This window comes from Danio rerio, chromosome 4, assembly GCF_052040795.2.
Source record: "Danio rerio strain M-AB ecotype USA chromosome 4, GRCz13ab, whole genome shotgun sequence".
NCBI classification, from domain to species: domain Eukaryota; kingdom Metazoa; phylum Chordata; class Actinopteri; order Cypriniformes; family Danionidae; genus Danio; species Danio rerio.
Window position 1 is genome coordinate 80,759,993 of NC_141024.2, and position 24,390 is coordinate 80,784,382.

General features: G+C 39.0%; 1 protein-coding gene across 2 annotated transcripts; it reads left to right on the forward strand.

The window, feature by feature from the left end:
* The first annotated feature begins 1,221 nt into the window (after window positions 1-1,221).
* Window positions 1,222-21,862, forward strand: LOC137491079 (NACHT, LRR and PYD domains-containing protein 3-like). 2 transcript variants are annotated; one of them, NM_001444351.1, is made up of 12 exons: window positions 1,222-1,342; window positions 2,695-2,806; window positions 2,980-3,087; window positions 4,264-4,368; window positions 4,514-4,568; window positions 6,967-7,162; window positions 7,258-9,025; window positions 15,923-16,096; window positions 16,210-16,383; window positions 17,904-18,077; window positions 19,248-19,294; window positions 19,465-21,862. In NM_001444351.1, the coding sequence occupies exons 2-12, from the start codon at window positions 2,763-2,765 to the stop codon at window positions 19,989-19,991; spliced, it is 3,372 nt and encodes a 1,123-aa protein (NP_001431280.1). In that variant the 5' UTR covers window positions 1,222-1,342; window positions 2,695-2,762; the 3' UTR covers window positions 19,992-21,862. The 2 variants fall into 2 exon arrangements, with proteins under 2 accessions (NP_001431280.1, XP_087102064.1); XM_087245938.1 differs by having other exon boundaries at window positions 2,756-2,806; window positions 19,465-21,497.
* Window positions 21,863-24,390: the final 2,528 nt, after the last annotated feature.

The following is a 24,390-nucleotide window of genomic DNA, read 5'->3' on the forward strand; positions in this document are numbered from 1 at the left end:
ACTCGGCAAAATACTAGATACAGAAAACCAGTTCCTGTCGAAATTCGTGTGGCAATATGTATTTGGAGACTGGCAACTAATCTTGAATATAGGTCCATCTCACATTTATTTGGTGTTGGGGTGTCCACATGCTGCATCATCACTCAAGAAGTTGTGACTGCAATAAATGTGATAATGAAGCCACAATACATCAAAAAACCCTCTGCAGCAGAGTTCAAAATGATTGTGCAGGGCTTTCGTGACAGGTGGGGATTCCCTCAAGTAGCAGGAGCTATTGATGGAACACATATAAACATTAAAGCTCCATCCAACACACCTGCAGACTATTACAATCGAAAGGGAAACTACTCCATTGTCTTGCAAGCTGTGGTTGACAACAAGATGAAATTTTGGGACATTAACGTTGGGCAACCAGGAAAAGTTCATGATGCCCGTGTTTTTTGTCTCTCTTCACTCTTTGATGGTGGTAGTAGTGGCACCCTTCTGCCGACCTGGACTGAAACATTTGAGGCAATTGATGTGCCACTTTTTCTTTTAGGGGATTCTGCCTATCCTCTGTCACACTGGCTGATGAAGCCTTATCCTGAGGGAAGAGGAGTGACACCTGAACAGATTAAATTTAACCACCGCTTAAGTCAAGCTCGAATGACTGTAGAGCGTGCTTTTGGGCGCCTGAAAGGACGCTGGCGTTGTCTGCTAAAGCAATGTGAGGCCCACATTACTCTTGTTAGTCGTATAGTCTCTGCTTGTTGTGTGCTACACAACTTCTGTGAAGTACGCAATGAAGAATTCTATGGGAGAGATGATGTAAGAGAAGAGGAAGAACAATCACAGGATGCAAGACCTCAGGAACAGGAGAATGTTCAAGGCAATAACGTCAGAGATGCTCTTTGCAGATATTTTTCAAGAATATGAATGTGTACATCATTTCCAAAATCCAATAAACATTGTAAGATATAGAATGTTAGAAATTTAAATATGAAAGCTCACCTAATAAAAATCGCCACAAGTGGTTTCTAAAAGAAGATAATTTGAAGAATGCTGAAAAACTAATCACTATATTCTTTATAGACATCTCAGATTTAATCTTAAATACTTTTTTATTCTAAAAAATATTCTATGAACACAGTTTTGCTCAGAGAAACTACTAAGATATTTTCAGCTCCAGTGGTTTGTGTGCTGCCCACAGTCAGGAGAATCTCATGAATCACACCGCCACACGGTGGAGCCAGTAATATTTCAGGATATACCTGTAGATCACACAGGTGTGTTTTAGTGAAGTGAAAGAGTGAAAGAGCTCAGATTGTGTTCCTGCTGCACAAGAGCGTCTGTACTTCTGCATGTGAGTTTAACACTTCTACATTACGCTGATTTGTGGAGATGATGAAGGGTTTATATGTGTGAGTGTGATTTAAATGTCTGATCCTGAAGATCAAATCCTCTAACTGATTAAATACGCTGTCAAAACAGTCATTTAAACATTATGTCAAAAAAACATTATTCCCATGAAAATGTTTGAGCTCTATATCAGGGTGACTTGATCATTTCAGATTATTCAGTAGAAAATATACCTCTTAGCATAGAGAGTCTTAAACTCAAAAGTAAAGTTAAACCAGACCTTCTAGTTAAACAGGAAGAAACTCTGCTGAAAAACAAGCGGATGTTCCTTACACTGTATTTAACACTTAGTTGTCAGCTGACATTTTAGTACATAATAACTAAATAATAATATTATTAATATGCTATAGCTGAGGTTATCTTGACATACTATTTTTATTTTACAGGTCCAATAAGGCTATTTTGGTTATTTCCAATAATACCTTTTTATCTTCTTGATTTATATTAACAAACTTGTGCTCAGTGAAACAATATAAATATTTTAAGTTTCAGTTGTTTAGGTTTTGTCTTGAGGACACGACCACAGTCAAGAGGTTTCTCACTGCAGAAGTGAAAAGAGAAGTGCCGAAAGTTTAACATCTATTTTATGTCTACTAAAAAGATGTTTTCACTGAAAAAAGTCATCACTAATAGTTTGTTATTAGACATTTTCTTCAGAAAACAACCATTTATTGGCTAGTGATAATAATCTTAAGATAAGATTTTAGAGCCCTCCTATAGCTAGACACTATCTTTGTATGCAATTCTTCAGACCTCTAATTTAGTGTTTTCAACTTACGTTTAAGGGTACAAGTTGCTGTTTTTAGTGTGTGAGTGTGATTGTTATATCATGGTGTAGTTTTATTCTCTCTTGATTTGATGAGGGCAACATTATTTGGTTGTGTTAGTGAAGATAGCATCCATACTGCTACATCAAGGTCATTTGTGTTCATGGGTGCATTTAGAAACACAGAAATATCAGGTTAGTTATTCACAAATTTGTCTTTAGTGGATGGGATGATAGTTCCAGCAGGGTGATAAATCTGTGCAGATCTGCTCATTTCAGGTATACACAGATTATAAAATAAGTGGCAGTTGCCTTATATGTGGCTTGAAACCAGCTAATTTGAGTCACATGTTTTGGGTTTGCCCTAGACTGGATCATGTCGTGTGCTTTGAATGATGTGAAATAATAAACACTATATAACAGTTCTGTCCCTCATCATGTGGTCTGTTTGAGTGCGGTGTTGTTAGTGAAGTGAGCATTGATTGCTATAAAGTGTGCTGTTCTTCATCTCAGTATATTGTCATCTCCAGGTGATGGTCAGCGGCTGATTGTTTTCTGAAAGCTCTGCTAATGTCTGCATTGGTGTTTTAGCTGCAGTATGGCAGAGGAGCGAGTAAAGGACTCTCTCTCAGAGAAACACAGGTATTGACTCTGTTTTTACACCATTATTTCAACATTACAACAGACAGATCTTCAGTCAACTATTAGTTTGTGCTGAATTAAACTGAACAAACTCATATTTGTCTGATAAACTCTTGTAAAGGAGACTGAAGTTTGTCCTGCAGTTTATTCCTCTGGTGTGTTTGTGTGTTCAGTGTGAGATCAGGATCACGTGTGTCCAGCTCTGTGTCTCTGAAGAGTGACTGGTCTAAAGGTGGTCGTCCTCCAGACCTCAGAGAGAAAACACCATCATCAGTCAAAAGGTATTTAGTGATTTTCATTATTGAACACACTTGGACTGTATTGAACATGTTATTGTGAACCAACAATCCAGAAAATAGAGTCATTAGTAAATGAATCAGTTGTTTGGATGAATCAAATGACTCAATGACTTTTGGTGAATTTAGACATTTACAGACACCTAGTGATGGTTTTAGTTTCTTATTCAGAGTAACTTTTATACAGGCAAGGGGACAAAACAGGAGTAATCAATCATAATCAAGGGTAATCCACAAAAAGTAATCCAATATCCAGACAGCTAACAATAAACACAGAAGATTAAACACAAACCAGCGAAACACGCTCTGAGTGTACATGAACGAGTAACACACCGCTAATCCACAAGAGTACTCCAGTAAACAGAGCTGATGGCTGATTTTGGAGCGCTGCTTCATGAAGCTTCAATACCTTTACATTTATTTTGTTGTAAATCAGTGGATCAGAGCATTTGACAGATCTATTGACAGCTCAGTTTAGCCAGTTCTGGAAAATGTTTGGTCGTCCCACACATCTTCCATTAAAGGATTATGGGGCCACTGTGCTCTGAGGAACCTTCAGTGCAGCAGAAATGTTTCTGTAACCTTGGCCAGATCTGTGCCTTGCCTCAAATCAGTCTCTGAGCTCTTCAGGCAGTTCATCTGACCTCATGATTCTCATTGGCTCTGAGATGCATTGTGAGCTGTAAGCTCTTATATAGACAGGTGTGTGGCTTTAATCAAGTCCAATCAGTGTAATCAAACACAGCTGGACTCAACTGAAGGTGAAGAACCATCTCAAGGAGGATCAGAAGAAATGGACAGCAGCTGAGTTCACAGCAAAGAGTCTGAACCATGTGATATTTCAGCTTTTCTTTATTAATAAATCTGCAAAAACGTCTACAGTTCAGTGTTGTTCTGTCAGTATGGGCTGCTGTGTGGACATTAATGAGGAAACAATGAACTTAAATGATTTTAGCAAATGACCACAACAGAACAAAGAGTGGGTCTGAATACTTTCTGTACGCACTGTAAGTCTAATCTGTTTAACAGACCTGATCAGCCTGACCTTGAGCTAAGAGTTACTTTCAATAATTGTCTCATCTGTCAGTCTTAATACAAGGTGTACTAAGGAGACTGAAGTTTGTCCTGCAGTTTATTCCTCTGGTGTGTTTGTGTGTTCAGTGTGAGATCAGGATCACGTGTGTCCAGCTCTGTGTCTCTGAAGAGTGACTGGTCAATGGGTCCTCCACCATACCTCGGAGAGAAAACACCATCATCTGCCCGAAGGTATTTTGTGTTTTACATTATTGATCACACATGGATTGTTTCAGGCATATTATTGTGAACCAAAAATTCAGTAAAGAGAATCACTTCTGAATGAATCAGTAGTGTGAATGAATCAAATGACTCAATGACTTTGACTCATTTACAGACACCTAGTGGCAGATTTAGTTTCTTATTCAGACAATCTCCAGTGGATCTTCCAGGTAGGAAAAACTCATTTAGATTCATATTTAAACTGTAAATATAACACAGAAAATGTTTACTGGAAAAGATCCTGCTTCAGCAACACATTTCATTTGTAACTGTTATTTTTCATGTAATTAAAGATGTTAAGAATTAAAAAGTATTTGTCAAGTGAGGAATAATTGACTGCAGTTCATTGAATTATTCGCGAATAGTTCACACACGTTACACATTTATTATGTATTATTTTCTAATAATTCAACAGACCAGAGTGGATTATTCAGCTATTTTTAGTACATGTCTAAACAATGATAGCCAGACCAAAAAAGGCTAAATTTAAGCTGATACACCTAAAATCTACTAAACATCTAACTATAGTCCAGAACTAGACTAGTCATCAAACACACAGATCAGACAGATTCACACTGCTGCATATCTGATGACTAGTCTAGTTTTGGGCTGTTGTTGAACATCTATTAGACCAGGGGTTTTCAAACTGGGGTCCCTGGGGGGCCGCCAGATGGCGCTAGGGGGGCCGCAAAGAAATTTTAGATCAATGAGCCCACATGGATGAATTTTGTGTCCCGCATCATTCTGAAGGTTAATATATTTTTATTATAATTTGAGCTCAAAAGTACTGCAAAAATAAAGCTTTATACTTATGTCATTTAAATGCAGTTGACACTTTCGTGACACAGGAAAAGAAGCGCAGCGGCCCGCCTCCGTGGACGGGGACTTTTATTGAATAAGCGCTTCTGGCCAGGCGCTTCCTGACTGTGATTTTTGGCGCTTGTCTGCTGCACCTGACGGCGTTTACCTTGCACTTACGCTTACCTCTTTTACGCTAAACAACTAAATGAATGCTCAGGTTTGACTGACTATATTTCAGTTAAAATACATGATCAATAAGAACATTATCGGTGGCTGAAAGCACTACCCTGTTTATGGCTTGCGTTCCTAAGTAACCGAGGTGCTGCGGAGTACGCGCCTCTCTGCGCAGGCTTCACTCATAGAGAACAAATAGCATTTTAAAGACACGGCACAACATTGCACCTCGTCCACAGCGCGACAGGATTTTACACTTTGCATTGTACAAATATCAGACAGTCCTCTTTGCAGCATGGCAAACAAACATATTAAAATTGTAAAGCAAAAAGTGCTGCAATAACAATGAATGGAGCTGTCATCACATCAGCGAGTTCTCAGTTTCACTCCTGTTACACTAATGACAGCTGGATGAGCTCTGCAGTGAATCTCTTACTCACATTGGTTCATAACTGGATGATTAAAAAAACTAAATTGTATACACACTGAGTAAAACCACTATAGCCTTTAAAAATTATAATGTATCTATTTGTATTATGTTATAGGGCTAATAATTATTAAATATTAAAATGTATTAGTGCTCTGTATTTAATGGAGCTCAACATACCTGATCAAATTTTAATACTCTGAATATAAATGCATTTTTGTTCCACTTTTTCCCATATTTGTTTGTGTAACTAATTTAAATGTAATGTTCAGTATTATTATTAATAGAACACACTGGTATGAACATTTTAAAGTCAGCAAAGCTTCTAAAATTATGCAAAGTAAAACTTGTGGCTCTTTGAACTTGAATACCCAATTCTAGATTGCATTTAGGAAATTATTTTTTTATCAGTGTAAGTCAGGATTGTCGACCTGAGTAAATTATGATGTGACGACTTGTACACAAAATATGGCTTGATGGAATAATCCAGTGAGAGCAGACCACAATGAGTACTGCGCATCAAGATTTGATCAATAGATTGAAGCACTAAAACCATGTCAACTCAACTAACATCTTACAAAAATTAATCCAGATAATGAATAATATAAATTTATTGAATAATATATAATAATATAAATGTTTTGAATAATACAATAAAAAAAATTAAGTACAGTTGTTAATTTGAGGGGGTGGCGTCATTTTTATTTTTGGGGGGTCCCCAAAAGAATTCGCCCTACACAAAGGGGCCCTCAGCTGAAAAAGTTTGAAAACCCCTGTATTAGACTTCTTTTAAATAAAAATGTAATAATTGAAATCTGTTCCAGACATTTGTCAGGTTTTTGTCCTCAATCTTTTCCTGTGTGTGAAACTAGTTTCTCATAAATCCAAAGCTTTCTGTTGTGTTTTGATGTGATGTTTGACTGTGAAGTTACTGGAATCATTCAGTGTAGAGATATGAAACTGTCATGTGCTCAAAATCTGCTTTAGCTGTGTGTTTATCTGAAAATATCAACACCTTACAAAGTTTATCAGCCAATCAGAATCAAGCGTTCAACAGACTCATATTATAATGTCTTTTTGTCTTTATTGAGTAGTTTGTGGACGCACAACTGTATGTTAATGAATGTTTTATTAAAATATTGATCTTCTCTTTTCTTCACTCATAGAATCTTGAGAGCAAAATGATCAAATTTCTGAAGAATCAACTGGAAAACTTTAGGAAAATCTTACAAGAAGAAGACAGAAAACAGTTTGTAAAGGAGTTTAATGAGAACAGAAGCAGAATCACAGAAGCAGCTCTTGATCTCACACTCTTCTTCCTGAGAGAGATGAAGCAAGATCAAGCTGGTGATACTCTCCAGGGTAAGAGACTCATGGGTATCTGTCAGACTGACACATACAAATATAGCTGGAAAAGTCAAGACTAAATCTCTCTGTTTCTTTGCTCCTGTGTTTAGGCGAGCTGTTCTTCAATAATCAGCTTAAATGTAGCCTGAAGAAGAAATATCAAAGTGTGTTTGAAGGAATTGCTCAGCAAGGAGACTCCACACTTCTGAATAACATCTACACAGATCTCTATATCACTCAGGGTGCGAGTGAACAGGTCAACACTGAACATGAGATCAGACAGATTGAAACTGCTTCCAGACGTCATCAGTCACTAGAGATACAGGTTGAATGCAAACATTTGTTTGAAGCAGCTGAACAAGACGAGCAGATCAGAACTGTCCTGACAAAAGGAGTTGCTGGCATCGGGAAATCAGTCTCTGTGCAAAAGTTTGTTCTGGATTGGGCTGAAGGGAAAGAAAATCAAGACATCAGCTTCATATTTCCTCTTCCATTCAGAGAGATGAACTTAAAGGAGAAAGAAAGACAAAGTTTAAAAGACCTCATAACTCAGTTTTTCCCAGAGACTAAAGGACTGAACCTTACAAGAAGCACACGATTCAAAGTCCTGTTCATCCTTGATGGATTGGATGAATGTCGTCTTCCTCTGAACTTTGCTGGTAATGAGACGTGTCATGATGTATCTTCAGCAGTCTCTCTGGATGTTCTCCTGACGAACCTCATCAAGGGAAATCTGCTTCCTTCTGCTCTCATCTGGATCACCAGCAGACCAGCAGCTGCCAGTAAGATTCCTGCTGACTGTATCGACCGGCTGACAGAGATAAGAGGATTCAATGATGCCCAAAAGGAGGAGTACTTCAGAAAGAGACTCACAGATCAGAATCAGGCCAGAGAAATCATTGATCACATTAAACAGTCAAAGAGTCTCTTTATTATGTGCCACATCCCAGTCTTCTGCTGGATTTCAGCCACTGTTCTCCAGAACATACTGAAACTGAAACACAGGGCTCATGCTGAAACACTGCAGGAATCTCCCAAGACTCTGACACAGATGTACACACACTTTCTCCGCTTTCAGATCCAGCAGAGCAGAAGAAAGTATGATGGAGAAAACACAGCAAATGCTTCCTGGGATCCAAAGCTCATCCTTTCACTGGGGAAACTGGCCTTCCAGCAGCTGGAAAGAAACAATGTGATCTTCTATGAGAGCGATCTGAAAGACTGTGGCATTGACGTCTATAAGGCATCGGTGTACTCAGGCATGTGTACCCAGATCTTTAAGGAGGAGACGGGAATCATTCTTGGTACCATGTACTGCTTTCTTCACTTGAGCATTCAGGAGTTCATTGCAGCCCTTTATCAACATCTGATTCTAGACAGAGACAAGACACAAGCAGAAAAAAGCAGAGATGAGTCCATGATTGATTTGCTGAAAACTGCAGTGGACAAGGCTCTGGAAAGTGAGAATGGACATCTGGACCTTTACCTTCGCTTCCTTCTCGGTCTGTCACTCCAGTCCAATCGACAACTCTTACGAGGCCTGTTGACACAGCAGGATGACAGAGACCAGAGCAAAAATAAAATAATAGCCTACATCAAGCAGAAACTTGAAGGGAATCTGTCTCCAGAGAGATCCATCAATCTGTTCTACTGTCTGAATGAACTGAACGACCAAACTCTGCTGAAAGAGATTCAGTCTCACCTCAGTAGTGGAAGTCTGTCATCTGCTCGCCTTTCACCTGCCCAGTGGTCTGCTCTGGTCTTTGTGTTGTTGACCTCAGAGGAGGAGCTGGAGGAGTTTGAGCTTCAGAAATTCCAGAGATCAGACGAGTGTCTCATCAGACTATCAGCAGTCATCAAAACCTCCAAAAGAGCTCTGTAAGTCAAAGTGCTTCTTTTTTTTTCATCTAAGTAGTAGACATTTCCTGAATTTAAATAATACAGTATATTATGTTAATGGTCATGAGATTTAGGTCATGACCGAAAGGACAAGATTTTGGATACAAGCAGCCAAAATGAGTTTGCTTTGCAGGGTTGCAGGGCGCACCCTTATAGACAGGGTCTGGAGCTCTGCCATATGGGAGGAACTCAGAGTAGAGCCACTGCTCCTCCACATCGACAATTCAATTCATCTTTATTTCTATAGCACTTTTACAATGTAGATTGCATCAAAGCAGCTTCACATAGAAGATCATAGTAAATTGAAACAGTGTCAGTTCAGTTTTGTGTTGATGTTCAGTTTAGTTCAGTTCAGTGTGGTTTACTTTTCACTGCTGAGAGTTCAAACACTGAACAGCAGAAGTCAGCTGAGTTGGCTCGGGCATCTGTCCCACCGGGAGGAGGCTTTGGCGAAGACCCAGGACACGCTGGAGGGACTATGTCTCTCAGCTGGCCTGGGAATGCCTCAGGATCCACCCGGAGGAGCTGGTGCAAGTGTTTGGGGAGAGGGAAGTCATGACATCATGTTAATGCACATGAACAATATTGATATCAACTAAACTGCAAAATACATTAATAATTGTTCATTATGTAATGTTTTAGTGTTTTTTAAATAACATTCAGATTCAGGTTTTGGCAGTTGTTGTTTAAGGGATAGTTTACCCAAAAAGTGAATTTACTAATTCTTACTCACTCTTTATGGTTATAAACCTTTCTAAAACTTTGTTTTCTCCTGTTGAACATAAAAGAAGATAATTTGAAGAAAGCTGAAACCTGTAACCATTGACTTACACACCAGTTGTTTTTCCTACCATGCAGGTCAATAGCTAATGGTGTTTAGCTGTCATAAAAAGACATGGCGATGATTGGGAGGTCATGATCGTAAGGGCCGATTGAGGGACTTTGGCCAGGACACCGGGGTTACATCCCTGCTCTTTACGAATAAGTGCCATGGGATTTTTAAAGCCCACACAGAGTCAGGACCACAGTTTAATGTCTCATCCGAAAGACGGCGCCCACTGACAGTGTAGTGTCCCCTTCACTTTTACTAGGGCATTAGGACTCACACAGACCACAGGATGTGTGCCCCCTGCTGGCCTAAATAACACCGCTTCCAACAGCAACCTAGTTTTCCCATGTGGTCTCCCAGCCAGGTACTGGCCAGGCTCAGCCCTGCTTAGCTTCATGGAGTAATCGGTCTTGGGCTGCAGTGTGATATGGCTGTTATCATCTAAATTGCACACAAGTCAGCTATAAAATGATACAGCACCTTTGAAGTCCTTTCTGGACTGGAGTGGAATGATCACACTGATGTTTTCTCCTTTCTGTCTATTTTGACTCATATCTATGCTGATAATTATAAGGTAACAATGACACAGACACACACTCATACACTATGGTCAGTTTTGTTCACCCAATTCACCTATACCAAATGTCTTCACACTGTGGGGTAAACTGGAGCTGGGACTCAAACCAGCGACCTTCTTGTTGTTAGGCGAAAGTGCTAATCACTGAACCATTGTGACACCCTCTTTTTTATTATCTTCTTCTAATCATGCAGGCAGGCAAAACAAATGCAAGAGGTGGATCTAGGTTTAGTTCTAATGTTAAATATAATCCATACACAAAGAAAATGCCAGAGCTGAAGAGCAGAAAACACAAGCAAGAGAAACACACACACATACAGCAAACTATGATCAACACATAATGACTGAAACAGAGCAGCTTAAACACACAGAGACTAGTGAGTTAGCAAGGGGGTGAATAGTAACTGGGCAAGTAAGATGGTGAAAACTGGGGTGAACACAGAGAACACAAGGACAACACAACAGTACAAGGACAGGACAACCAGGACCGTGACACAGCTCCCTTCTAGGAGAAGATTCCAGATAATCCTCAGAGTTCAGCAGCTGAAGGTGTTACAGTGGACAAGGGTGATGGGGGAGAGGAAGGTTAATGAAACCATGACAGAGTACAGGACAGATGGTGAGGGGGAAACTGACAAGCAGGTGGACAGGGAGGAGGACAAAGCCAAGGCAGGGACTACTAGACAGTAAACCAGAGCAGATCCTGTATATCTGACCTTTTATCTCAAAGGTTTTAGAGAGGATTGTGTCTGTACAGCTGAATGATTTCATGTTTAATAATTACGTTTTTGATATATTTCAGTCAGTTTAGAGCTGGTCATAGCACAGAGTCCGCTCTATTGTGGGTTTCAAATGATGTCTTGCTGGAGGTTGGTTCAGGTAGCCCTGTTCTTTTATTATTGGATTATTCTATTATTGGATCTCACTGCTGCTTTTGATACAGTGGATCATGACATCCTCATTGATCAGCTTAGAGAACACGCTGGTATCCAGGGTCTAGCCTTGGACTGGTTCTCTTCATATCTGAAGGATAGAACTAAATCAGTCAGTTTGGGCAACTCTTGTTCTTCTGTCATTCAATTAATGTGGGGGTTCTGCAGGGCTCGATGTTGGGTTCAGTTTTGTTTTCCCTTTACTTATTTCCAATGGGAGTTTTTTTTGAAAAGCATGGCATAAATTACCATCTATATGCTGATGACTCTCAAATCTACTTCCCCAAAAGATCTGAGGATCAATCCTCTCTTCAGGCTTTGTTTAATAGTTTGGCTGATATGAGAGATTGGAGAACTCAGCTGCCAGGCTTTTAACAGGCACAGAAAAGGCACATTACACCTGTACTGGTTTCTCTACACTGGCTGCCAATTCAGTACAAAGTACTGCTGTATGTTTATAAATCCCTCCATGGCCTCTGAGTATATTTCTAAGCTGATTAATATACACCAACCCGTGAGATCTCTTCACACTAAGGATCGACTCTATTTGCAAGTTTCACGATCATGCTTGATATGTGGAGGTGATAGAGCTTTTTTAGTAGCAGCTTCAAGACTTAACCGTCGCAGTTCTCGGCGAGTGGTAGAAACTGGAAATTGCGATATAGCAACCACTTTAGCTTCTACTGGACGTACTTTTCCCTGTCCAGCCTCCTTTCCAAGATATGTGACTGTGGCTTGACCAAATTCGCACTTGGCCAAGTTCAACGTAAGAGATGCCTTTAACAGTCTTGTAAAAACTGCTTTTAACAACGAAATGTGTTCACACCAAGTCATAGAATAGACTACCACATCATCAAAGTAAGCACTACAATTTGGTAAATCACCTAGAACTAAGTTTACAAGATGTTGAAATGTTGCGGGTGCATTTCGAAGTCCAAAGGTCATAGATGTATATTGTGCAAACGAGTCAGGTGTAACAAATGCAGAAATATCTGAAGCTTTGTCAGTAAGAGGAATTTGCCAGTAGCCTTTGAGCATGTCCAATTTTGTAACAAAACGTGCTGTACCAACATTGTCTACACAATCTTCCATTCGTGGTAACGGGTAACTATCCGCAACAATAACAGAGTTAACCTTTCTATAATCTGTACAAAATCTGTATGTACCATCAGTATTTGGTACTAACAGACATGCCGAACTCCACGGACTATGGCTAGGTTTTGCCAAATTATTTTCTAACAAATAGTTTACTTCCTTGCACATCAATGATCGTTTATTTATGTTTGAACGATAAGCATGCTGCTTAATAGGATGGGCTGTACCCACATCAATATCATGTTTTAACACATTTGTTTGTGTTGGAACATCGTGAAACACACCATTGAATTCAAATATTAAAGCAATAATATCTTTTCTCTGGTCACAAGACAGATGCTTCAGATATGAATTGAGATCACTGAAAATGTCAGAATTTTTCAGCCTCACACATTGTTGAGTGTGACGAAGTACTACATCATCATCATCAGCATCCCGATTCTCTTCAAAAGATGACTGCGTGACTGTAATGGTAGGAACAGCAGGTTCAGTGTTTGACACGGACGAGTCTTTTCCGAGTGTCTCTTTTGCATGATACGCTTTAAGCATATTTATGTGACACACACGAGTTTTACGTTTCCGATCAGGCGTAAGAATAATGTAATCTGTTTAGCTGATATTCTTTTGAACTATGTAGGGACCTGAAAAACGTGCAGAAAGTGAAGAGCCAGACACCGGTAGGAGTACTAACACTTTATCACCCGCAGTGAATGATCGTACAACCACTTTCTTATCATATTTACGTTTCATGCCTTTCTGTGCAGTAGTTAGTGCATCTTTAGCAAGGGTACACGCAGTGTGTAAGCGTTCACGAAAATTACTGACATAATCTAGTATGTTCGTTTTTGCACTGGAATCAACCGATTACATTCGCTCTTTCAAGACTTTTAAAGGACCTCTTACCTAATGAGCAAAAACCAGTTCTGCAGGACTGAATCCAAAAGATTCTTGTACCGTTTCTCGAGTAGCAAACAACATCAGAGGAACACCTTCCTCCCAATCTTTCTTTGTACTCAGTATTTTCGCAACATAGACTTTAACGTCTGATGGAAGCGTTCAAGTGCACCCTGGCTTTCAGGATGGTATGCACTTGACACTCGATATTTGATCGCAAGTGACTGTAAAGTCTGTTCAAAAAGTTTGGAGAGAAAATTTGTTCCCTGATCAGTCTGGATAACCTGAGGTAAACCAAAGGTAGAAAAGCTTGATTAGTGCTTTGATGATTACAGGTGCTGTGATTTTTCTAAGAGGTATAGCCTCTGTAAATCTAGTTGCAACACACATTATTGTAAGCAAAAACTGATTACCTGACCTTGTCTTAGGCAACGGTCCAACACAATCCACAAGTATGTGCTGAAATGGTTCACTCACTACTGGAATAGGAATCAAGGGTGCAGGTGGAATTATTGGATTCGGCTTCCCTACTACTTGGCATGTGTGGCAAGCGCGACAATACTTCACCACATCTTTCTTTAAACCAGGCCAAAAGAAGTGCCTTAGAATCCTATCGTAAGTTTTTGTGATCCCTAAATGACCAGCAAACTGATGATCATGTGCAAGATATAACACATGCTGGCGGTAAGGAGTTGGAACAGCAATTTGATACACTGCATCCCACTCCAGATCATCATCCGCACTCAGAGACCATTTTCGCATCAATAACTCTTTGTCCATGAAAAATGTACTCTTTGCCTTTTTGTTCTCAACACCTGATACAGCACCATTAACAAGTGACACAAGAGACTGGTCTTCTTTTTGAGCCATAGTAATTCTCTCAAGAGACACGGGTAACTGTAACAGATTATTGTCAGTCACATCAACATCAGCCTTTCCTGCCTGATTTTTCAATGAATCCTCAATAGTGAAATTTTCACCAGCCAAAAACGGAGAGAAAAAAGAATCAGCCAATTCAACCACATTTCTCATCTTGCGTGACTGTGCGCGCGTGACTGCGCATGCGAGAAAAATTTCTGGATCTGAACAGGAGTCTAATTGGATACTTACATCTGGCTTATCTAGAACCTCCAACACAGGTGTTACCTTTCCTCCAGCCAAATCATTGCCAAGGATGAAGTCAATGCCTTTTACAGGTAGTGACGACCAAACTGCAACTCGAACAAATCCTGTACATAAATCACTTGTTAAGTGTATACGATGCAGCGGTGCTGTAATACAAGTCATCTCAATTCCTTGAACTATTACATTAGATCCACAGTAGGTGTTGCCAGATAACTGTTTGTCTGCTACAATAAAACACTGCAGCGCACCAGTGTCCCTAAGTATTTTCACTTTCACCCTTTCATCGCAATTTTCTGATAAGGAAATGAATCCTTCTAAAATGAAAGGTTTGTACTTGTCATCAATGTCATTGTTTTTGTTATTGTCAGGAATCTTAAAAGCAGTGTGAGTGTTTAAAAACCCTACACTTTTAACTTGTGATTGTTGTTTTCTTTTTAAAACCAAGCAATCGGAAATGACATGACCTTGTTTTCGACAATAAAAACAGGCGTTCCACAGGAACGGTGCTCTTTTTAGAACGACTAGGTTGAGATTGAGCAATTTGTGATTTGTCTGAACGTACTGGTGCAAAGACATTCTTGTGTGTTAAAATGAACTCATCAACCAAAACAGCTGCATGTGAAAGAGAATTAACTTTCTGTTCATTCAAGTACACAACAACACGGTCGGGCAAGCAATTTTTAAACTCCTCTAACAATATTAGTTCCTGCAGTGACTCCATATCATTCACTTTGCTAGCTGTGCACCATTTATCAAATAGTAGCCTTTTCTCTCACGCAAATTCAACAAAAGTCTGTGTACCATTCTTTCTACAACCTCTAAAACGCTGTCTGTAAGCTTCTGGAACTAGCTCATAAGCTCTTACAATTGCAGACTTCACACAATCATACTTTAAACTATCTTCTAAAGATAAAGTTGAGCATACCTCCTGAACTTTACCGAGTAATTTACATTGCAATAACAATGACCAAACATCCTTAGGCCAGTGCAAAGAAGTAGCTATTCTCTCAAATGCAGTAAAGTATGAATCTACTTCTGATTCTCTGAATTGTGGTACCAAAAGCAAGCTAGCTTTCGACTGCACCGGCTTCCTTTTAAAGTGGGGAAGTCTGCTTGTGATTGGACAATGATGATGTCATCGCAAATGGTAATGTTGACTGGCATCTAGCTTGGCCAATAGGTAGATGAGCTGGGCGGACCTAAAGAAAATGATAGGTAGAGAAGGAGGGAGAGAGAAAAAAAATACAAACAAACACAGGCACAGATACTGAGCCATAACAATAGACATACATAATATTTAAAGCTAAAATCAGCAGATGTGCTCACTAATTAGTGAAGTTAAACCAGTCAGTACAGTCAGATGTGCTTCAGACTATTAAACACTCCAGATCAACATATACATATTGTGTTTATCCTCTACACAGGCTACAGTGCTGTAAACTCACTGTTCGGTCCTGTGAGAGTTTGTCTTCAGTTCTACAATCCTCAAACTGTGTGCTGAGAGAGCTGGACCTGAGTAACAATGACCTGCAGGATTCAGGAGTGAAGCTTCTCTCTGATGGACTGAAGAGTCAACACTGTAAACTGGAGATACTGAGGTCTGAGTTTAAACACCTGATTGATTGATTGATTGATTGATTGATTTTTTGTTTTGTTACATCAGACAGATCACATTAACAGTGTGTTTTTAATAATGTGGGCTCTTTCTCAGATTGATGACATGTAAACTCACTGCCGATTCTTGTGAGAGTTTGTCTTCAGCTCTACAATCCTCAAACTGTGTGCTGAGAGAGCTGGACCTGAGTAACAATGACCTGCAGGATTCAGGAGTGAAGCTTCTCTCTGATGGACTGAAGAGTCAACACTGTAAACTGGACACACTGAGGTAAATGATTCTCCACTCTACAATAACTACAGTCAGACAGTTTCATATTTGAGCTCTTCATGCTTGAACATGTTAACCCTGGGTCATACTAAACCCCAGATAACAGGAATTATGGTTCATCAGTAATTGTGTTTCACACTGCTCATACTATACCTGTAGTTAACCCTCAGGGGTCTGAGGTGATTTTGGGACCCCTGAGATGTTTTAACATGCCCTGACATCTGTGCTGATTTCAGCTACTTATTACACAGAACTGGTCAACATGTGTTTTATTTGTGTTCAGCACAAACTGAGCTACAATAATATGTGGGAAATATTGATCTCAGCTGTATGTGTGAGTGACAATGCTCATGAATAATTCACACCTGAGATACAACAGACACTCCCCCACTCACCCATCAAGGGCAGTGTACAGCAATGTCCATCTGCAGAAGCTAGCCCAAACTCAATGCTTGTTGTGTTACTGCTGTGTGACCATGTAAACACTCTGGGTGAACAATATACAGTGCTCAGCATATATAAGTACACCCCTCACTAATCTCTCTTTTACATTCATATTTTAATAGGAAGCTCTACAGTATTATATTTGTGCATATACAATAGATTAGCCAAATCTGGAGCTCATCTAACATAATAACTCATGATAACGGTCCAAAAACAAGTACAACCACATCTATGTGCTATAGAAGAATATTAAATACAACATGTAAAAAGAGCAAAATTAACAATAAAACATTTAGCTGAAATTTAGTAGTTTTTTTTTGCAGTTTTTAGCCTGAATTTAATTGTATTATCTTTCAATTTCTGATTATGTTTGGTGACTAAAATATGATGTTCATAAATAAATCAGTTTAACAAATGTGTTCTGTTTAAATGCAGCAGAATACACTGCCTATATTGACTGAGAAATGGAGGAAAGTCTTGGTTTTCAGAATGGGCTGTCCTCCATTATGCTGAGCGCTGTATGTGACTTATACAGCCGCACATATAATATATATTTGAAATGGTGTAAAACGTGTTCGCCAAACTCTCTTGTGCATTAATCCAGCATTTAATAATCATTTCTGAATGAGTCTGAGACACTGAAGTAGAGGAATGACAAACGCTTTAAACACAAGAATAAATCAGATTTAAACATGAAAAACAATTACTGTAAATCTAAATCATATTTGAAGAGCTTTAATATAGATTTCACTAATAGTTGCAGTCTCGGTTCACTGTTTGAAAACTTTACCAGGTCCAACAACAGTAAAATAACTAAAATATATATAATAACATGTGTAACATGTGTCATGCTCTGTACACTTCTACAGATGATGTCGAGTCCTTGTTGAGTGTGTGTGTGTGTGTGTGTGTGTGTGTTTGCTGATGCGAGGGCTCGATCATTAAGGAGAGCTGATCAGGATGTGTGTGTTCATCACTGCTGTTGACATGAGCAGAAACAGCAGTCAGCATCTTCACAACACAAAGAGATGTGTGATTGTCCAACTGTGTGATGTGGACTATTGCTGTGTTTGTAGATTGTCTGGCTGTATGGTGACAGAGGAAGGCTGTGGTTTTCTGTCTTCAGCTCTGACTTCAAACCCCTCACTCCTGAGAGAGCTGGATCTGAGCTACAATCATCCAGGAGATTCAGGAGTCAAGCTGCTCTCTGAACAACTGGAGGATCCAAACTACACACTGGACAAACTCAAGTATGTGGAGCAGCACTGCCTTTTTTATTGTGAATACAGATACTTTGATACTTCACTGCTCTTCTAGTGTCCAGATATGAATCAAAGCTGTTAAATATGTCAGTGCACTGGGGCAGTTCTCACATTAAGCGTGATATTATATCTCATATTAACACTGTACAGTTTCAGCATTGTAGTTGAGCAGTGAAACTTGTTCTCTACATTTCTGCTGAAGAACTGTACAGTATCAGGTCAGAGATGTGTGTGTACTGTTCTCCAAATACGTCCTGTGTATACTTTAACAGCAAGTTAAACTCTCCCTCATGAACTTCACAGACACAGAATGTCCTTTATCACACTTTAATAAGGGCGGAGTAAAACTATAAACAGGAAGAAAATAAACAATATAAATTTACATTCACAATGTGGACATAACAAAGATGTTTCTGGCAAATATCTCACATATCTTGTAATCTGGCTCTTTTCTGCTTCTAAACTAACATGAACACAAAATATCAGGCAATAAAAGTGATCAGCAGACAGTGATGCTGGTTCTGATATAGTCCAGTGACAATCACATGTTGAACAAACTCAAATAAAGCAAATGACAAAAAACTCCTAAACTAATCCTTTATAACTGAAGTATTATGAACAATAAACAGAACACAAACCCACGAAGCTTCCAAAGGGCGAGGAGGACTGCAGATTGGTCTGGATTCACTGCTCTCCAACTTAGCAATGTTTGGAGATGATGAAGAGGCATTTGACAGAAGATGAAGATCTCCATCATATTTCAAGTCATTTAACACTGAATTCTGCTTTATTATTGTGCTGCGCTTTTGTCAATTGATCATTGAATGAATCCTTCAGTCTTTATATCTGTCTGTTTCTGTGTTTCCATTCTGTTTTCTGTTTCCACATCTGATCTAAAAGCTCTGTGTGTCATTCAGAAGCTGATTTGACAGCTCCACACACACTCATGTTGTTTTACTGCAGTTATTAATGCACTGAGATCAGCCAATCACAATCCAGCATTCAGCACACACTCCACATGTCTTATTGTGTGTGTGTGTGTGTGTGTGTGTGTGTGTGTGTGTGCGTGCGTGCGTGCGTGCGTGCGTGCGTGCGTGTGTGTGTGTTATAAGCTGATGTTTGTGTACTGACTGAATGTCAATCTGTGTGTGTTTACAGTCTGGATCATGGAGGAGAGAAGAGGATTACAGCAGGACTACACAAATGTAGGACTACACACACACACTCTTATACACTGTCTCAAACACACACACACCCATGTACATGATCACACAATCAGACACACACACACACACACACACACACACACACACACACACACACACACACACACACACACAGCTGTGGTTGTAAATGTGTGTGTTCTTGTGTTCAGATGTCTGTTTCCTCACTCTGGATCCAAACACAGCACACACTCGACTCATTCTGTCTGAGGAGAACAGAGAGGTGAAGAGTGTGAGAGAGAATCAGCCGTATCCTGATCATCCAGACAGATTTGATCATTATCGTCAGGTGTTGTGCAGAGAGAGTGTGTGTGGACGCTGTTACTGGGAGATTGACTGGAGTGGAGATTATGTGTTTATATCAGTGTCATATAAGAGCATCAGGAGGAAGGGAGGAGGTGCTGAGTGTGTGTTTGGACGTAATGCTCAGTCCTGGAGTTTGATCTGCTCTTCCTCCAGTTTCATATTCAGACACAATGACACACACACTGTTCTCCCAGTGAAGCCGCTCAGCAGGAGAATAGGAGTGTTTGTGGATCACAGTGCAGGAACTTTGATCTTCTACAACATCTATAGAGACACAATGAGCCTCATCCACTCAGTCCAGACCACATTCACTGAGCCGCTCTGCCCTGGGTTTAGGCTTTATTATCCTGGATCATCAGTGAAACTGAGCTGAAGACTGATGAGAGATTTACCCAGAATCCTCTGCAGGAGCAGACAGCAGCTGTGTGTGTGTGTGTTCTTGTTTTTATATCCCGGTGGGGACTTAAACCTGAATGCACACCGCCTCATGGGGACTCATGTCACCGTGGGGACCTAAATTGAGGTCCCCACGGGCAAAGCCTCACTAGCCCCTCCCAAATGGTGTTAGAACACACCCCATGCATTTTCTCTAATGTCCTCTTGGGGATCATTTTCAAGAGAATATTCTGTGTGACTGTGTATCTATGCGCCCCTGGGGGTCACACAGAATATTGCAGTCCCCACCACTTCATTGTTCTGGAAAAGTGTGTCACTTTGTCTCCACTCTATAGCGCCCCCTTACTTGTCTTCAATTATTACATTAACTGTTGATGGACCAGCATAAAAACTATTTAATACATTACATTACAAGGCATCAACTGATTAGAATATATTAGATATGTTAAAAATTATGCTCTTTATGCAATTTATTGTAGATCTAACAACAGATTCCAAATATCCATTATGTGTTCAGGATATAAATATCCATTATTGATAAATAAATCAAAAGGAGCATAGCCAGTATTTCACTCTTGCATTAATACATTACCAGTTAAGGTTAAAATATTTTAGTGTGGTTTATTGTAATACTCAGTTCATATGCAATGGTATTACTGTATGCATCTATATTTAAAAAACTAAAGTTTGGCTTTGCCTAGATTAGCCTACATTTTATTAAAATAAACACAGGGTTTATTTCTTCCTTCAGACTTTAATGAGAAAATCACTATTGACTGTAAATGAGAACACAGAGAACAGACTTGTGTCCTTATGGAGACCTATAGCCAGGTTAGCTTGGAAGAATGAATGATGCGAGAACACAGAACATAAACAGAATATACCTGGCCCGGCTGAACCATGTTACTAATAAACATGGGTCAAAAAATTAAGTTTTGACCTACTGTTAGGTTGAATTGGTCGGCTACAGTAGGCTACATCTGTCTTTGTGAAGTTTAAGCATGTGAACAATGTGAAATAAATAGATCTGAATAAAGTTTAAAAACCTGTTCCAGCATCAAGACAGGGCTGCTATAGGGAATGAGCAAGTATAGGGGCAATGGCTGATTCAAGCATGCTATAGTGTCTGCGTTACACAAGGAGCAGCAAAAAGGCCAAAGTGCAGGACCGGTCATCACAGTACACAAGTTTTAGCTTAGTCCTTTTAGCAGAGCTGTCAATGGATATAGCATCTGCTTCAAGAGGGCCAGTACTTCTTACATCAGGTGCCTGGACATGATGGGCTTCTGCCATAAACATAGCAGCACATTGACTTCTGTGATTCCAAATGTTAAATGTCTACAGGGACCAAATCGTTATGGTTTTTTACCCTCACAAGGGTTACATAAATCCTGGAAATAATGAACAATGTCTCTTTATCACAATAGTCTATGGGAATTTACATGTACAGTAGATTTACATACATAAAACATTTTATTTCTAAGTTAAGGATTTCTGTATATTCTTTCAAGAATTATGGGAGTATTAAATTATGGAAGACACTTTTATGCCATCCTAAAGGTGGATCTAGCTTAAGAGAAGGCAGTAGCAACAGAAGTGCTGACATGGTTTCAGACCTTGTCTAGAACATTACAACTAAGTGTGAAAAGAGAGATAGTTTGCTTTTATTTTAAGGATGCCGTTAATGAGCTTCAAAATTAATAGACTGTTTCTCAGGACATCAAGGAGAACAACAGCTCTGAATCACTTTCTGTTCTGTTTTACACCTTTCATTTCAATCACTTCTAAGTATCTAAATAAACTGTGCATTTAAATAACACATTAATAACAGTAAACAACTTCAGTTACTTCTGGTGTTGTGTTGAAATCATTTGAAACTAGCAGGAAGAATCAGGTTCATGGACCTACAGTATGAGGCCATCTTTAGATGTCAGCTCTCTCCCTCCACACAGTAAAGTGTAGATAGGATACAAGGCCGGCCGGAACTGCAAATACACATCAATACAGAAGCATTTTTTATGACACTGTATAACAATAATTTATATTTTTACAGTACTGTGACGGTTAGGGTGGTTGTAGACATTAATGAAATACTATTTATTGGGTAATTTAATAGATAACATAAATCATATTCGTTAACTTCCGGCCACAAACGTATCTGATCCAGCAACAACCCCTCCACACTCTTGCTTCACTCGCTCTGCTGCTAGACTCTCTTTAAGAGCAGTGTAGGTGCTGTGAGGCTCTCTGGAGCTACCATCACGTAAGCTATTATACCTGCTCAGGAATATTATCACAAACCATTTCATTTTGCCACACTTTCTATTAGATAGGCCTGTGATGTGCTGGTATCAGTAGTTGAAGATGAACAAACCATTTTAAGGGCCTTGCATTTATTTAGGCCTGTTTGCCTTAAAGAATACCATAAAGATGTAGTTAGATGGTATTACATGCTCATATTAAATTGACTGGATATATTAAAGAGTTTTGATAATGATGTTCAGATAAGTTGCAATAAACAGTAGTTTATTCCCTTTTAATAATAAAGTAATGGATGTATGTAGGTGTGCATGGTCAATACATCACATCTAATACATTTATGTGGTCCAAAATGTTAAATTACCAAATGTTGGTATTATAATAAAACATAATGGACACATAATGGCAGTTTATTCCGCTATGGCGACCCCAATCAGGGACTAAACATGAATGAATGAATGGAAACATAATAAAACACATGTATTATGTACACCCTGACAGCAGGATCGAATGCCTTTATTTATTACAAGTGTTTGTAATAGTTAATGAATTTTTTTTTGTGAATTCTTTAATAGTTCTAAATGGGATCCATTTATTTATGTGTTGTCAGAATACAGCATTTAATAATAAGGGGGTTCTTTGTATCTTAATTATAACTTTTTTTCGTTAAGCTATTAAAATTCCCTTTAACCATAATGCATTTATTTAGTTAGAGCAAATATGTTCGGGTAATAAGCTGAATAATTTCGAGTAAAAGTTCGACTGACACATTAGAGCTGTCAGTGCAGCATTGCTGCTGAAGGCCATCCGCTGTGTATGCATGCGCCAGACTGCGGTTCAGTCGGCGACCCGCGCTAAAGCAGCGCGGGAGAGTGTGACATTACACGTGACCGGAGATTTTGCGTCCCCACCGCGACCATCCCCTCCCCCCCACACACACACACCTGCAACACAGCAGGACAGGGTCAAAGAGGATGCTGTGAGTAAAATCGCGAAGACGTCAACATGTCTGAAGGACAGGTAAGATGATTTGTACGATCACTTCAATATATTCGAATGTTTATGTTTATGTATTGTTTGCAACTATATTATATCATAAAAATCGCGTTATTTTATGTCTCAAGCGCTTTTGATAATCGGCATAATCTCGAAGCTGCTTTGCAGAAAGTACAGATTAATGTATCAAACTGACAATAATATTAGTTCGGGTAACTTTAACTGTAACGTTAAAGTTAGATTCTTACGATCGCGTTTTAAGCCAAACAATGGAATTGCTAAGAGATTTTGCAATTTAACTGTACATTAAACGTGTACTGTATTTGCGTACATTTACGTATAATCTTCGTTTACTTTTGAAATATTGTTTGAATTCATGTTCTTGCCAGACTGCATATTTTTACCAAGATGTTTTGATCATTGTTGTTATTGTTAACGTTAGCGGCCTGCACGTGCAGCAGGCCTCTGGCCAGGCAAAATCTATTTACTTTTATCCACAAAAATAGGAATGTTGTTCTTCAGTAATGCAAGAGACAATTTAAATTAATTCAGTACAATATTTCTAGTTTTATAAGGGAGTTTTCTAGATTAAAAAAATGCTAATTTTCAGTCAAATGTCATGAATATGTCTAGTCTTATTTCACAGTGTTGAATATTTAATTATTGTCAAATTATACTACAGTATTGCAGTTGTAATGACAGTATAAGGTAATGTTAGAGCATGATGTTTGACTGATTATCACACTTGTGCTTGCAGGACGATAAAAGTGACAGATACTCTGGATGCACAGGTAACGTTAAGATCATGAATTGTCCTGTTAGCTAGTACTCAAAATAATCCTTACATATAAGAATCATACTCCACTTTTTGAGCCAGACTAACCTGAGTTTAACTTTGTTAGAGCACAACCTTTAAATAAAAGAAATATCCAGCATAATCGTGCATTATTTTAATGGTTAACTAAACATAGACATTATTTTTTAAGTGTTCTGTGTGTTGTTGATAAGGCTTTTGCTAAGTCTTCTGGATTTGTTATCCTATAGTGATATTTATTTTAAGGGTTTTAGAACTGTAACTAGTACAAGGAAACAAACCAAAAATGTATTGAAGTTTTACTGAA